Source organism: Seriola lalandi, unplaced genomic scaffold, assembly GCF_002814215.2.
Source record: "Seriola lalandi dorsalis isolate HSWRI2012SDOR001 ecotype SW California unplaced genomic scaffold, Sedor1 jcf7180002054736, whole genome shotgun sequence".
Classification (NCBI taxonomy): Eukaryota; Metazoa; Chordata; class Actinopteri; order Carangiformes; family Carangidae; genus Seriola; species Seriola lalandi.
The window spans coordinates 1,486,274-1,499,540 of record NW_019525289.1 but is presented as its reverse complement, the minus strand read 5'-3'; the positions used below and the strand labels follow the sequence as shown (position 1 = coordinate 1,499,540).

General features: G+C 39.7%; 1 protein-coding gene across 1 annotated transcript in view; it reads right to left on the bottom strand.

Annotated features, from left to right (window-relative positions):
• Positions 1–13,267, bottom strand: part of LOC111668449 (contactin-associated protein-like 4) — a 97,393-nt gene that overhangs the window by 15,683 nt on the left and 68,443 nt on the right. The window contains exons 12-17 of the mRNA XM_023424523.2: positions 12,999–13,118; positions 12,434–12,634; positions 8,860–9,022; positions 7,219–7,346; positions 6,501–6,671; positions 2,894–3,112 (exon numbers count right to left, since the gene is read on the bottom strand). Of these exons, the coding sequence (XP_023280291.1) occupies positions 2,894–3,112; positions 6,501–6,671; positions 7,219–7,346; positions 8,860–9,022; positions 12,434–12,634; positions 12,999–13,118 (1,002 nt within the window). The remainder of the gene's footprint in view (positions 1–2,893; positions 3,113–6,500; positions 6,672–7,218; positions 7,347–8,859; positions 9,023–12,433; positions 12,635–12,998; positions 13,119–13,267) is intronic.

Here is a 13,267-nt window from a genome sequence, read left to right as displayed (position 1 = left end):
ATTTTCTGTTGATTTATGATTTGTTTTAGCACTTATCTGGACTGCAGTGTCTACAGCAGGAAAAGCAAGAAGATAAAATATCTGTACATCATCAAGTATGAATACATTAAAGGATCTAATGATGATCGTCCACTGGGATGAAGATTTGCTGGAATCCAACAATACCTCAAAAGCCAGATGATTACACCAGGTTTTTCTTTTGAACTAAGTGGAAATACTGTTTTCATGCCACCACTCACAGGATGCAATGCAGCACCAATAAACTACAACTTATCTATCCAAACCAGGCAATACAACAAATAATGTGAAATGCTGCTTGCAATGAATGCGAAAATCTTTCACTTGAAACTGCTGCATGTGGATATTTTACACCCACAAATATCAGGCAATGAAGAAACTGCAAAAGTGATGTTATGGCTTATAAATCCCTGCTAGGCAATAACACAAGTTATTAATTGCGACAATGTAATTCTCTTCCTTTATAAATCTGTACAATGAATACTTAAGGCTCATAAATACAATGTTTGTGGAATTATGGCTTATGTATTCATACAACACTGTGCCTTTTATAATAAATAGTACACTGACTTAAAAGTCTGTGTCTCATAAAGTCACTGCACATGATAACATAGCTTAACTATTCAAAATGCATGCAAGATTAGAAATCCAAACAAAAGTAAACATTTTTCTATATGAATTTGTTGGAGGCATATAATAAAATGCATATAATATTATAGCTCGCACATCATTGTAGTGGCTTTTTATTGCAGAAAAGCTGAACTGATATCAATGCTTATTTTTACACAAGTATATTGTGTATTTTATATTTATATTTCGGGCATACAGCCGATGCTCTGAATAGCTCAAATCATGATCATCAAGTCAGATATTCTGCACATTCCCATTCAAACACACAAAGCTGCCAATATTCCATTGTACTACATAATTCAGAGGTAAACACATGCGGGTTTCGGCTGATGGCGGCAACCTGTTGGCTATTCGGAGTGGATAATTGGCTAAACACATTCAGCCAATCAATCTTCACCCTGCTGCAGACGATGAAGCTGAGATAAACAGGGTATTGATCAAGTTGGATATCCTCAGTGTGCAGTGTGTTATTTACATGACTACTGATGAATAACTTACAGCTTCAGATTCATTTACAGATTATTTAAAGACCCTCGCTGCAAGAAATCACACGACACACTATATATAATCACTGCTCCCTGCTGCATGTTTATTTATTGAATGCGATTATTGCTCAGTGTGGTCAGAATCCACCGACTCAGCGCTTTCATATCTATAGTAGCAGCTGGTGTCATTTGTCCAACAGCAGTTTAGGATTCTTTGAATCAGAAGTTTCTTTCTCTTCCTCAGTGCGTGGGACTGTGAGAGGAGGTCAGACTTGCTCCCGCCTTGAGTCCTGGATCTCAGTCTATCAGGAGTTTGTATTGTGGGGCCGTGGATGAAGAACTAGTATAAGCCCTATAGAATAGATGTGCAGACTCAGCATCTTTCATATCCAATACCGCTGAGCAGACAACAGGATTCAGCCAATAGCAAATTAACATATGTAAAAGAATATTTTTAGCCCTTTTTCTGAGGATTTAATCCCAGTCTCATGGGGACACACAACACATCCTGTACAAGCTGTTATTGATCTCTAAACTTTACTTTTGGTGTCCGGTTTAGATCTATGGAGAAGTATGGTGTCAGACCCCCCTATATGTAAATGTGTCAAACTGGTATCTTCAGTATTTAGCACCACTTGATAAGTGGAGTCAGACTAACAGTGTCTCTCTTCAAAACCAAACAGCATAACCTCCATTTACTTTCAAACAAACAAAAATGATCTACTTTTCTGTAAGGCTGCCTTTTTTACGTATGCCTAGAGGGTAATACCTGGCAAACCTCAACCTGATTAAACTGGTTTCACAGGCTGCTTATAATCCTTTGCAATTCACCTTCACAAGAGTTGGTTAGCTATGCTGAGTATTTTTGTGTCCTTTGTTTATTAAAGGTACCCAGTGAAGCTTTTGACCAGTAGTTTCACAATCAAGCAACGTTTTTAAGACTGGGTTCCCATATTGTTTGGTGCTTGTACACATGAGATATAAAGTCCTAATTTTATGCTATTTCAGTGATCAGCAGTTGGTGACAGCAACATGCCAAGGCAATGTAGAAGAAACTGGCTTAGCAAACGTTTTGAGGAAGGAAGTGCATTCAACATGTTCACTTGGCCTTGAGAAAATATATACTGTGCTTTGTTGAGAAACAGTGGATGTAAAGATTACTTTCTTAACCTTTAGTTAGGGTACCTTTCATTTTTTTCCTTCTCAGTAATTTTTTTTGATTGTGATTTACAGTACATAACCTTGACCTAGGCTCATGAGTGATGAGTGAACGCAGAAGGCTCCTGTGTAAAAGCTGAGTAACGAGACACAGCTCCGAACCTGTCTATGGTTCATAAACTATTGTCTGGTGAGAGGTTAAGAAAAAAAACAAGTTTTACTTCCAAAATAGAATGAAATTGGACTGAAAAGTTCTGTGATTAAAGCTAGTTCAGGAGCTGCAGAGACAGAAACACTGAGCTACTGGTTCTCTCAAGAGCAAAACGGATAAAAGAAACGAGGCAAGTAAAAGACGGAGAGAGACTGGTGTTGTTCCAATCCCAGAAGATTTAAGAAAGAGCTTTGAACCCATCAGCCCTGAGACTCAGGCGAAAATTCACACAGAAACAGAAAAAACTCCAGTGTAAAATTAAGAGCGGTTGTTTTTGATCACAAACAATGAAACTCAATCGATAAAATATGATGGTTCAGGATTTTCCTCCTTGCTTGACTGTGAGGTCATTTGATCGTTACAAACACAGAAGAAAAAACACGCCTCTCACCTATGAACAGCTGGCTGTTGAGCTGCAGGTGGAAGTGTCCGTCAGCAGGAGCCTGCTGCGTGGCGGCAGGAAGCTCGTCCAATCGAAGTGACGCCTCCTTGACGTTGCGCTCGGCTCGGACTCGATGCCACCGGTTGTCGTTGAGTGGGACGCTCGACTCCACGTGAACCTCCAGCGGCCCGTTACCCACATCGAAGGAGAAGAGCACCAGAGTGGAGGCTGAGGGAGGACGAAGGGATAGAGGAGACAAAGAAAACACATTTTAATAGAGGGAGAAGGTGAAGATGTAGATAACGGGGAAGAAGGAAGAGGACATAGGGAAGCATCAATAGAGAAAGAAACATAATTAATATGCCATGTGAATCACATTTAGATGAGTATTCAACATCTTGAAACAAAACCATACAATTACTCTGTTGCCTGGTGAAGCAGATGTATTTCATTGTGTGGTGATGTTTTTGAATCCTTATACAAATCAGATTACAGATTCAGATCATACAGTTTAATTAAAGCAAACATTTTCCAAATTTAATCAGGGAGATTGATTTAGGTTTTTCAATCACCCAAATAATTTGTCACAAAATACTGAGCAGTAATGAATTCAATAAAGTAACTTTCAATGAGGTAGTGAAACTAATTTAAATGCTTGACAGAAAAAAAGCAGGACAGAGAGGTCTTACATTGCTACTGTTAAGGAGACAATTTAAATGTTTAGAAGCTACAGACCCAACACAATCATTCAGTTTGTGCAAACAGGACATGTCCACATCTCAATTAAAGTCCACGGGACACCTATGCTGAAACCTCCATTTTATGATTTAGTATGGGGGCACAGGTGTATCTTTACATAAAAAATCTTGCCAAGTGCAGCTGGAATGAATCTTCATTTTACAGCTGCATATTTTCACACTGCTCCAACCATTCATCTCAGACCTGCCAATGCCACAACTGGGAACACAGACAAGAGCTTTAACAAGCAGGTAGGCTGGACCCAAGTGTATGGAGACCAAACAGGCAGACGGGGGGAGGGAGGTGCAGGACTCTCTGGATTGAAGTTTAATTACTCTCTCACAACAAAACAACAAACACAAAAGCCAGCAGAGCTTTCTATCTAAGCAGACTGGGAACAGTTCTCATAGGATAACAACAAACAAAAGACTAGAGACGATGTGCTGCTTCTTTCCAGATTCTTATAATGCTCTTCGTTGTAGAACCTTGCTAAGCTTTGCAGTTACAGTCTAGTAAGTTAACATCAGGTCTACCATTATCCAGCTATAACAGTAAAATGCTATTTTTGATACCTGATACCATTTTATTGATAATACTTTAAAAAGTGTGTGATGATTTAAGTATAGCTCTGCAGTGGTAAGTGGCCACAAAATGTGTAACACTCTCTGAGGTGTCCTGATGTACAAAATTAGTTTCTGTATGGTAATCACTCCATTGTGAGTACTTTATTTTCATACATCAGGCCACCTCATTGTATTTTATTGCTTATGTGCTATCGTTAGGTAACCCCAGGAAGTGAGTGCAAGTGCATGTGCTCAAGTACCCTACCAAAGTAACTGTACTCTCCAGGTAGTTCACTACAGTTCATGAGGAAATATTGTGCTATTTCCTCAGCAACATTTACCTGGAGACCAAATGGACAATTGGACACAATGAATGGTATCATCATCATCACATCAGTTATACACTTTATTTTGCTTATTCAAATGTTAAAATAAGGAACAAATTTTGATATAGTAAATTTAGCAAAATTTTAGTCAGTATTCTTTTACTTTTATTTGTACTTTATTTTGTAGTATTGATACATAAACCTGCAATAAGCAATTTTTTTTTTTTTATCCAATTGCAGTCAGCAGTGTTGTGGGTAACATTCCCATATCATCACATTCATGCTGTTGGAGATCATTCATTTGGACTTAATGTAAATCCAATATTCACTGTCTTTTAGCTGTTTTTGGTCTCTACCAAGTGAAATATCGGGCTCTTTTGCTGGTGAACATGTGGAGCTGAGACTCACTGTCGAGCTCTGTTTCCCCTTTTCAAATTGTCTTCACATTAAAAAAAAAAAAAAATTGACCCATTATAGGATCTCAATACTTCCACCACTGCCCTCAGAAATGTTTCACTCTGAGCCCGAGCATTAGCTTCAGGACCACGGCCAGCGCCTCAGCTCTGTTAATGCAGCCCTGGTTCAGCACCACGGACAGCACCTCAGTGCTGCATGACTGTATTTACTCCTTGAGCTGTCTGCTCAGCTCTCTTTGTCCTCTCCACCAACAGCAACAGATTTAGGAGGGTACAGACAAAACAAAACCATCATTCTTCATGTTGTGCTGGTGGAAGGTGAGGATGTATTACTGTGGGACAACAGAACAAGATGAAACAATATCCAAACATCCTACAGTGACTTCATTTAGAAATTGTTTTCAGGCCTGGCCACAGTGTTACCGAGCGACCACACTAACAATAATTTCCAGAGGAGAGAGGCGTCTGTGTGTGTACCTGAAATCCTATTTTGTAAACAACTTCCTCTGAACTTCAACACAACACGAAAACAAGCAGCAAACAGAAAGCTAATCCAAACTAAAAGGGTGAAGTGAGGTGAAAGAGCTTCAAAAGGCAACCACCGATGTCTCTAATACCATAGATTAGAGACATCAAGGCATCTATACATGCCTCACTAAATGACTCACACCATTGCTGCCCATAAATGTCTACTTCATACCTTGCTGCGTTACTGTCATAACCATATAAGCACGAGGTCACCTTGTTGGGTAATACAGCTATATTTCAAATGACACAATCTATGGTAGGCTATAAACATACATCTCACACCTCGCCACATTTCCATGGCACCCATAAACTAAATAACACCCTGTTGGTTATTACTGTCTTAATCTAAATGACACACTGTGGTGTGTGCATAATGCAGGAGACAGAAATTAATGGAGGGTCATGGCGAAAATGCCCCTGGGAGTTTACAAAACAAATGTAAAATTAAAAACAAGGTTGCAAAAAAATTGCCTGAAGTAATTATGAGTTCCTCTTTATGGGTTTAATCTTGTTCACGTTTTATTGGTTGTGTGGTTAATACAAGGCTGTCTCCTGTGGGCCAGAATGTGCTACCCACAGAGGCGTATACAATGCATTCAACTGCAGTCTGTGTGGGGAATTGATTCAAACAACAATGCAACCTAAAGCAGAAAAAAATAGAGGAAAACAAAAACTCCACACAATCCAGCCTGTCAGTAAAAAAACTGAACAGCCGGTTTCATTTAACCTCAAAATTTAAAGAGTAAATAGTTGGGAAAATGTTTGGGGAAAATACATTAAAGCAAATTGTAAGGATACAAGTGTTTTTGTGAAATGAAAGTGTTCACAGTTCAATTAAAAATAAAGAAAAAAGGACCAAACTTGACCAAAAGTGAATAAAGTACAATCCAAAGTAATCTTCTAACTGCATCACTAATAGAGCAAAAAATAGAAATAAAAGAACATTATTAGTTTTGCTGGCATACTATAAATCACGCTGCCTAAAGGGCTTTAAAATGCACACGCACATTCCCTTTAAGTGTGTTTGGATTTAGCTCCTACTCACAGCTCAGTTCGATGCGGATGAAGTCTTTGATGCCCAGGTTTTCCAGGAAGACACCAGAGGAGGCCGTGGTTTTGAACAGGAAGGAGATGTCCGCGCTCAGCTCCCCGTGGAAGGTGGGAAAGTGGAGGTACGATGTTTCCTTGTCGAAAAATGCAGCGTTCCAGAAGTTCTCTGAAAAAAACACAAATGCACTTTCACATCAGAAACAAATGAGCCAAGCAGGCTGATTAGATGAAAACTGAGTAATTTTAGCAATGCTTTGGCATTAATAGCGCATGTATCAACTTTTAGGTACTTAAGACTGCAATTACAAAATCATTTCAAAGAGGAAAGAGTGGTCGCCTTGATGAGCTTGGAATAAAACTCAAAAGTCTCAATGATGTAATGTTGCTCAGTGACAGTTGGAATACAAACACGTAGAGTTTGTGTCTCCAGGGGAAACACAAACTGATGAACATGCTCTACCATGCGAGTTTGTATAATAGACTACAGCATTATAACATACACTATAGATACAGTATTTACTACACAGTAACTGTATAGCAAATATCTGCATTAATATTTAAATCTTGGTGACATAATGTTAAGACTGTCATATACCAGTGTTGTTTAGCTAGAAAGCATAAGAAAGTGACAACAGTACATAATAGAAGGATTTCCTGATCTGATCTTAGAATCAAGTGAAACCAGGCAACTGGAGTTTTTGGAGGGCACTTACTGTCTCCATGACAACGGAGCGGTCCCACCCTGTAGGCGGCCTCTGACCCTGGCCTCTGGATGTCACCCAGCACCACAGTCCTGACTGGGAGGCTCTCCCTGTGGATAAGCAGGCCTGAGTCTTCAGCCCTGGTGGAAGAAGGAAAGGATGAGGAGGAGGAAGTGAGGAAATAGAATAAAAGCAAAAATAAAGAGGAAAGAAAAGAGAGGAAAGACGAAAAAGGTTTACGGAGGAGATAAAGGCAAAGATAAAATGAGGAAAACGATGTAGACGAAGAGGAAGCAACAGGATGAGCAGATAGATTGATATGTAAAAGAACAAAAAACTATGCAGAGAATGAACAAAAACACACCAGTCACCGAACCCAAATCATGCTCATTTTCGTGCATAGATTTACTGGTGTGTATATTTTTAATGTTACATCAGTCTTGTGACAACGTTACATGTTGCCACAAGCTGATGCAAACATTGCAGTGTGTAGGTGTAATCTCTCAGGAACCTGTTTATTCCAAAACCAAATCATAACCATCCTGACGCTCAGCACTTTATGGAAGTTTATGGAACAGCTACTCCCAAAACACCTCCTGTCCATCCAGGCCCACACCCGGCTTTATGCACTGAGGATTAATATGAATGTTAACCTTGTTGCTAAGGAAAGCTGTGGATAAAAATACATTCAGCACTGGAAGGACTGACGTATGCAGCAGTTTGAGGGTCTGATAAAATATTGAAGAGCAGCTATGGCAGCTGAGGTATGTAAAAATAGAGGCGCCACTGCACAAACAGTTTGGACTGGTGGTGGAAGAGTGACAGAAGACATGAAGTGAGGCATGGAAGGAACCTTTACAGCATGAGGAAACATTAAAGCAGTTTTGTTTTTTACTCTGCTCAATTTATCCCCGTCGACTGGATGTTTGCCAAAGTTTCAAGTTGAGCAGGGACAGCATGTTTGTTCAAAGTCATCAGACATGTTTTCATTTTCCTGAGGAAATTACATTTAGTCAGACGACTTTGCACATATGTCTTCTCTTCTTATGTCTCGTGTCTATTTTTTGTATGTGTGTATGAGTGTTCCTATTTTCTTCAGCCAATCTGATATTGACATGTTTTGGTAAGCAACCCAGATTTTCTTTTCCTTATTATTTTGTGTATTTTATAAGAAATGAAATCATTTGATGAAAAAATTTCATCAAATGATCTTCACTTTTCTTTAAATTGGTCACACTGAACAGATTTCTTTTTCTTCTTCTTCTTTTTTTTTTATGTTAATTCTCCCTAATAACTTTTTTACATTTTCTGGAAAGACCAACACTGTATTACTGAACAAACTGCTATGTAAACTTTTACTTTTCCTTTACTTTTATGTCAATATTCTATTATTTTTTTCCTGAAAAGCGAGCATGGTACCAGTTATTACAAACAAATTGACCTTGTGTAGCAGAGCATTCTGCCCATAGTCTTCTGTTTTCCTTTCATCAGACATGATAGTTGGTTGATGGTGGATGCTTGAAAGAGACACTTAAACTTGAGGTGCATGACCTTATAAGTACAAAACACACTGAAAAAAACATTACCTTATGACTATAAGTACTGAGAAAAATATATGAATACATGTAAATATGAGTTTATTAATTTCAGTACCACTCCATGCGGTCAGCGTCACAGTTGCAGTAGTGTTGTGGGTCCACACAGTCGCCCTGCAGCCCGCAGGCACACTGCTGACTTCCTGGTTGAGCTCCGCCCCAGTAAGTCTGGACCCGACCGGAGCCGGGACCACCGAGCCACCAGCTGAACGGAGACCCCTCTGAAACACACACGACAGCTGAGCTAACACATGAGGAACCAGTTTGTTGTATCAGATTCAGCCTTCAGTCGCACTACTAGAAACATGCTGCTGAGAGAGGATATCGTGCTGTGTAAAACTAAGGAGAGAAGCACATTTACCTTTGTAAACAGTGCTAGAAACACCCCTACAAAACCCCAAAGTTACAGTATCTCTCAACATTTCACTGGCAACACTACATGAATGCTGCAGCACTATTTACGAGGTAAATGTGTGTTTCCTCAGTTTTATACACCACAACATCTTCACAAAGAGCACTCAGTTATTTTCTCTCAGGTGCACATTTCTTTGTCTTGTTTCCAAAGAAAACACATTTGTGTGAGGAATAAATAAGGGAACAGAAACTTCTCCTTAGAAAGGCTGCCAAGTATGTCTTGGCTTTTACATACTGAAAACGCTTCTTGGACAAAACATTGTGGCCACAATATAAAAAAATGTCTTGTATTGTAAGTTGTGAGCATCATTAACAAGAGAACATTGTGGGTGTAGCTACTTTTTCTCTTTCCATCCGTTTCCTCATCCAAAAAATAAAACAATCTCCCTTTTATCCTTTTGTTTACATTTCATGTGTTTTACTGGAACACAATACCCCTATAATAAATCCTAAAATACTGTACAGACTGAATCTTTTGCACCAATGCAACCAAGGTACAAGGTTCTTCATTTGTCACATGAACAAAGATACAGAGTAAAATAAGCAGTGAATGAAAGCAATATAATCTAGTCAGAAGATAAAATGAACTAAACTCAATAAAACTAAAATAACTATATAACTATATGAAACTATATGTATAAATACAAATCTATACAAACATATAATATAGATTGTATAGATGTGTAGAACTCTATACACATACAACAAATATAAATCTACCAGTATTTACAGTTAGAGTGTGAAAGTGGCAGAATCAAACAGAGGATGTGGATGTTTTAGACATGTTCACATGTGTGTGGAAGTTTGTTAAAGTGGAGAGTGTGTGTTGAGGATCTGGTCTTTCGGTTTAGGTCATGTGACAGCAGAGGTGTCCCCCTGACCTCCACAGTCTTAAGAGTCTACTGTTGGGGTGTGTAGTGTCTCTCATGATGTTCTGGGCTCTCATCTTCACCCTCCTGCTGTAGGTTGTCCTGCAGGGGGGCTGTTCTGGTGGTGTATTCAGCCGATCTCTGCAGGGCGCCTGTCATGCTGCCTGTCAGGACTGTCTAAGGTTTTCAGGATGGAAGCTGAGACCTTGAATTAGTGCAGCTGTCAGAGGAAGCAGAGCCCATGTCTGGATTTTTTTAGTATGTGCTGGGTGTGAGGAGCTCAGGTGAGGTTCTCTGTGATGTCTACACCCTCTCCAACGACACTCTTGATCTTCAGCCGTGTGCGTGTCTGCTGATGTGCTGTCTCCTAAAACACTTTACTGTAAGCCCCTCTAAAACCACAAACTGAATGCCAAGTGTTGTGGAAATCTCGTAAGCTGGAGAAGAAGACGATCACCAGGAGTTCAGATGTCTCAGGCAGAAGTATTTACGGTAAACTTGGCAACAAGGGTGAAAATGATGAGCAGTACAAAGCCAGCATGTGAATCGAGTTGTGAATCTTTCTGAAGCTGTCTGGTCTGTATATATTCCTAGGAAGCACATGGTTACAACACTATTCTGTAGCTTACCCAAATGAGGGTAAACTACAGTCTAAACCTATGTGTGTGACGACGCTGTCGGCCCCTTTAACCTGGTCACTGTCACATGTTCTTACCTTATGTTACATGTGTCGTGCCCTTTGCCTCTCTTCACTCATCCTTGTCTAGAACTGGATTTGGGCAGTTCTCTCTGAGTTATGCTTTTCCCTGCCTCCTTATCTATAAGACCCTGGTTTCCCTGGTGACAGAGGATAAAGATGGTTCCATCTAGACATATCAGTCATAACAGGAGTTAAACATTGAACCACTGTCTCACAATGTGAGTTCTTTATGAATTCTTGGACTCAATTTCAATATAAAATAAATAAACTGGCAGTTTCTGCAACATGTTCAAGTGGAAAGACCCACTAGTAAAAGGGGAACATGCACAGTGTGCAAGGCTCCAATTTCAAGTGGTGGCACAAGTGTTAGGACGAACAGGGTAGGAAGTGATTACATGATTTACATCAAGACTTATTTCTTTATGAATGACAGTCATATTAGATAATAAAAGAGAAGGCATTCGTGTGTCCATGTTTTACAAAGGGTTTAACCAGAGTCACACCATAAAGGAATGACAGAAATCATACCACATCCATACAGGGTTAGTAATATTCAGCTGTTATTCTTTTATTTTTTTATATGTAATGTTATCGGATCAGTACTCAGCCGATACACAAGTATAAAAAACGCTATTGGAGCATCTCTATATTCTTTCCTTAATCCATCTGCCCTTAATGGTTCCAGCCTTGTTTTACTGCAAACTGGCTGCAACCAGAAAGAGGCTGAACAGAAGACATTAATATCAAAGATTATCCCAGTGCCCTGCAGCAGTTTTCTTTAAAGTTGTAAAATTAGAACCCTGTATGCTGCTTGAATGCAAAAAAAAAATTCAAGATAAATGTTGAAACTCTGTCTGTATAATGGTGGTCATAAATCATTTCCTAACCACTTTCTCACAGGCAGTGTTTGCCACAAGAAAAATGCATGTCTACACACTTTTGGTGGTTTAACTGATTCTCAGTCACAGCGTTAGGGTCAATTAATGACTTGTAAGACCATGAAAAAGCATTTGAGGAAAAACAAAGAACAAAACTCAGACAAACTAATTGGCCTCAATGCTGAGTCTAAAAGGAGGAGACATTTATACAAATCGTACACAGTCCATTTGTCTGACTCGCTGGTAAATGGGAAGAAAATCCTTGGAACCTGATTAAGTGTGCAGCAATGAGCATAACAATTATTTTGTTTTGTGTGGTAGAGCGGGAAAAATGTGTGGAGCTCCAGGGAGTTAAATTGTTTTCTCCAGAGCTTTTGGTTTTGTTCAAAATGATGTATGGCTGATACATAGCCCGCTCCTGTTAAATTGGATTCAAAGGCGAGTGTGATTCAGTGTTTATGACTTCAGTGAATCAAGCCCTTCAAAGACAAAGATAAATAAAAACATGAATGCATACTTGACTATCTTAAAGCTAACTGATAATCTGATCTAGTAGGAGTGGGTACATCCCAGTTTCCTTATTTGATTGATCCTCAATCCCCCAGTCCTCCATCTTGAAGGTTGTCCCATAGCTCTTATGAGTGAGGATACACAAGACCATGGTTCACAGCAGTCTTTCAATGGTCTGACACAGCCTTTCTGTTATAAATCTGTCAGTCATTCAACGCTGGAAACAACGTCACTGTTTTATGCAAGGAAAAAAGTCTTTACCTGGAGTGTTGAGGAGGCGGGACTTCCTGCAGTGGTAGGACAGTTCCTGTTCACAGTGATCTGATTGGCTAATAGCAGCCAACAGCTGCTCCTCTTTAGTCGAGTAGTCAAAGTGAACTGAATGCTGGTTCACACCAGGAGACGGTCGGACTCTGGTCAGGTCTGTGTTGTTGTGCTGGATCACCATCCACGTGTTCTCCTCTGGAGAGGCAGACACAAGGAAACACAACCATTGCTGTGCTGCTAATGACACCGTGTGGTAAAAGATCATGGAAGGGAAGGTTTCTCTTGTTCTTTCCTTTTTCATTTTTTCATTTTGAACTTGAACTTTTCTGTTCTCTCTCTATATCTTGTTGATTTTTTTTTATTAAAAAGATGGAAGAAATAGGGACAGAGAAAGAGATGAATGGAGGAAAAAGAGAGACTGAGGTAAAGATGGGAACAGAAACGGAGCCTTGTAGGGAAAGGAGATGACATCATCATTTACAATTATGTAAATGTTCATCATGTGAAACGCTGAGTGATGATGGGAGGATGAAGGGGAGTGAATGTGTGTGTGTGTCACCTGTCATGTTGCAGTAGACCAGCTGTGGTTTGATTGGTCCGCTGCCGTCCACGTCGATGTAAAAATGTCCCGAGGAGTTGCCGTTGTGTTTGTACGCTTCACAGGACTGTTCATACACAGCTGGGAGGAAAATAATAAGATCAGCTTCAACATTAATCACATCAACATCAGCACATCTGCTGGCACACAGGAGCTGTGAGGGGATGGAGATCACACCCTGTGGAGGATTATGGGTGCTTCTTCATACGTATGTATCACCACTGAATCAT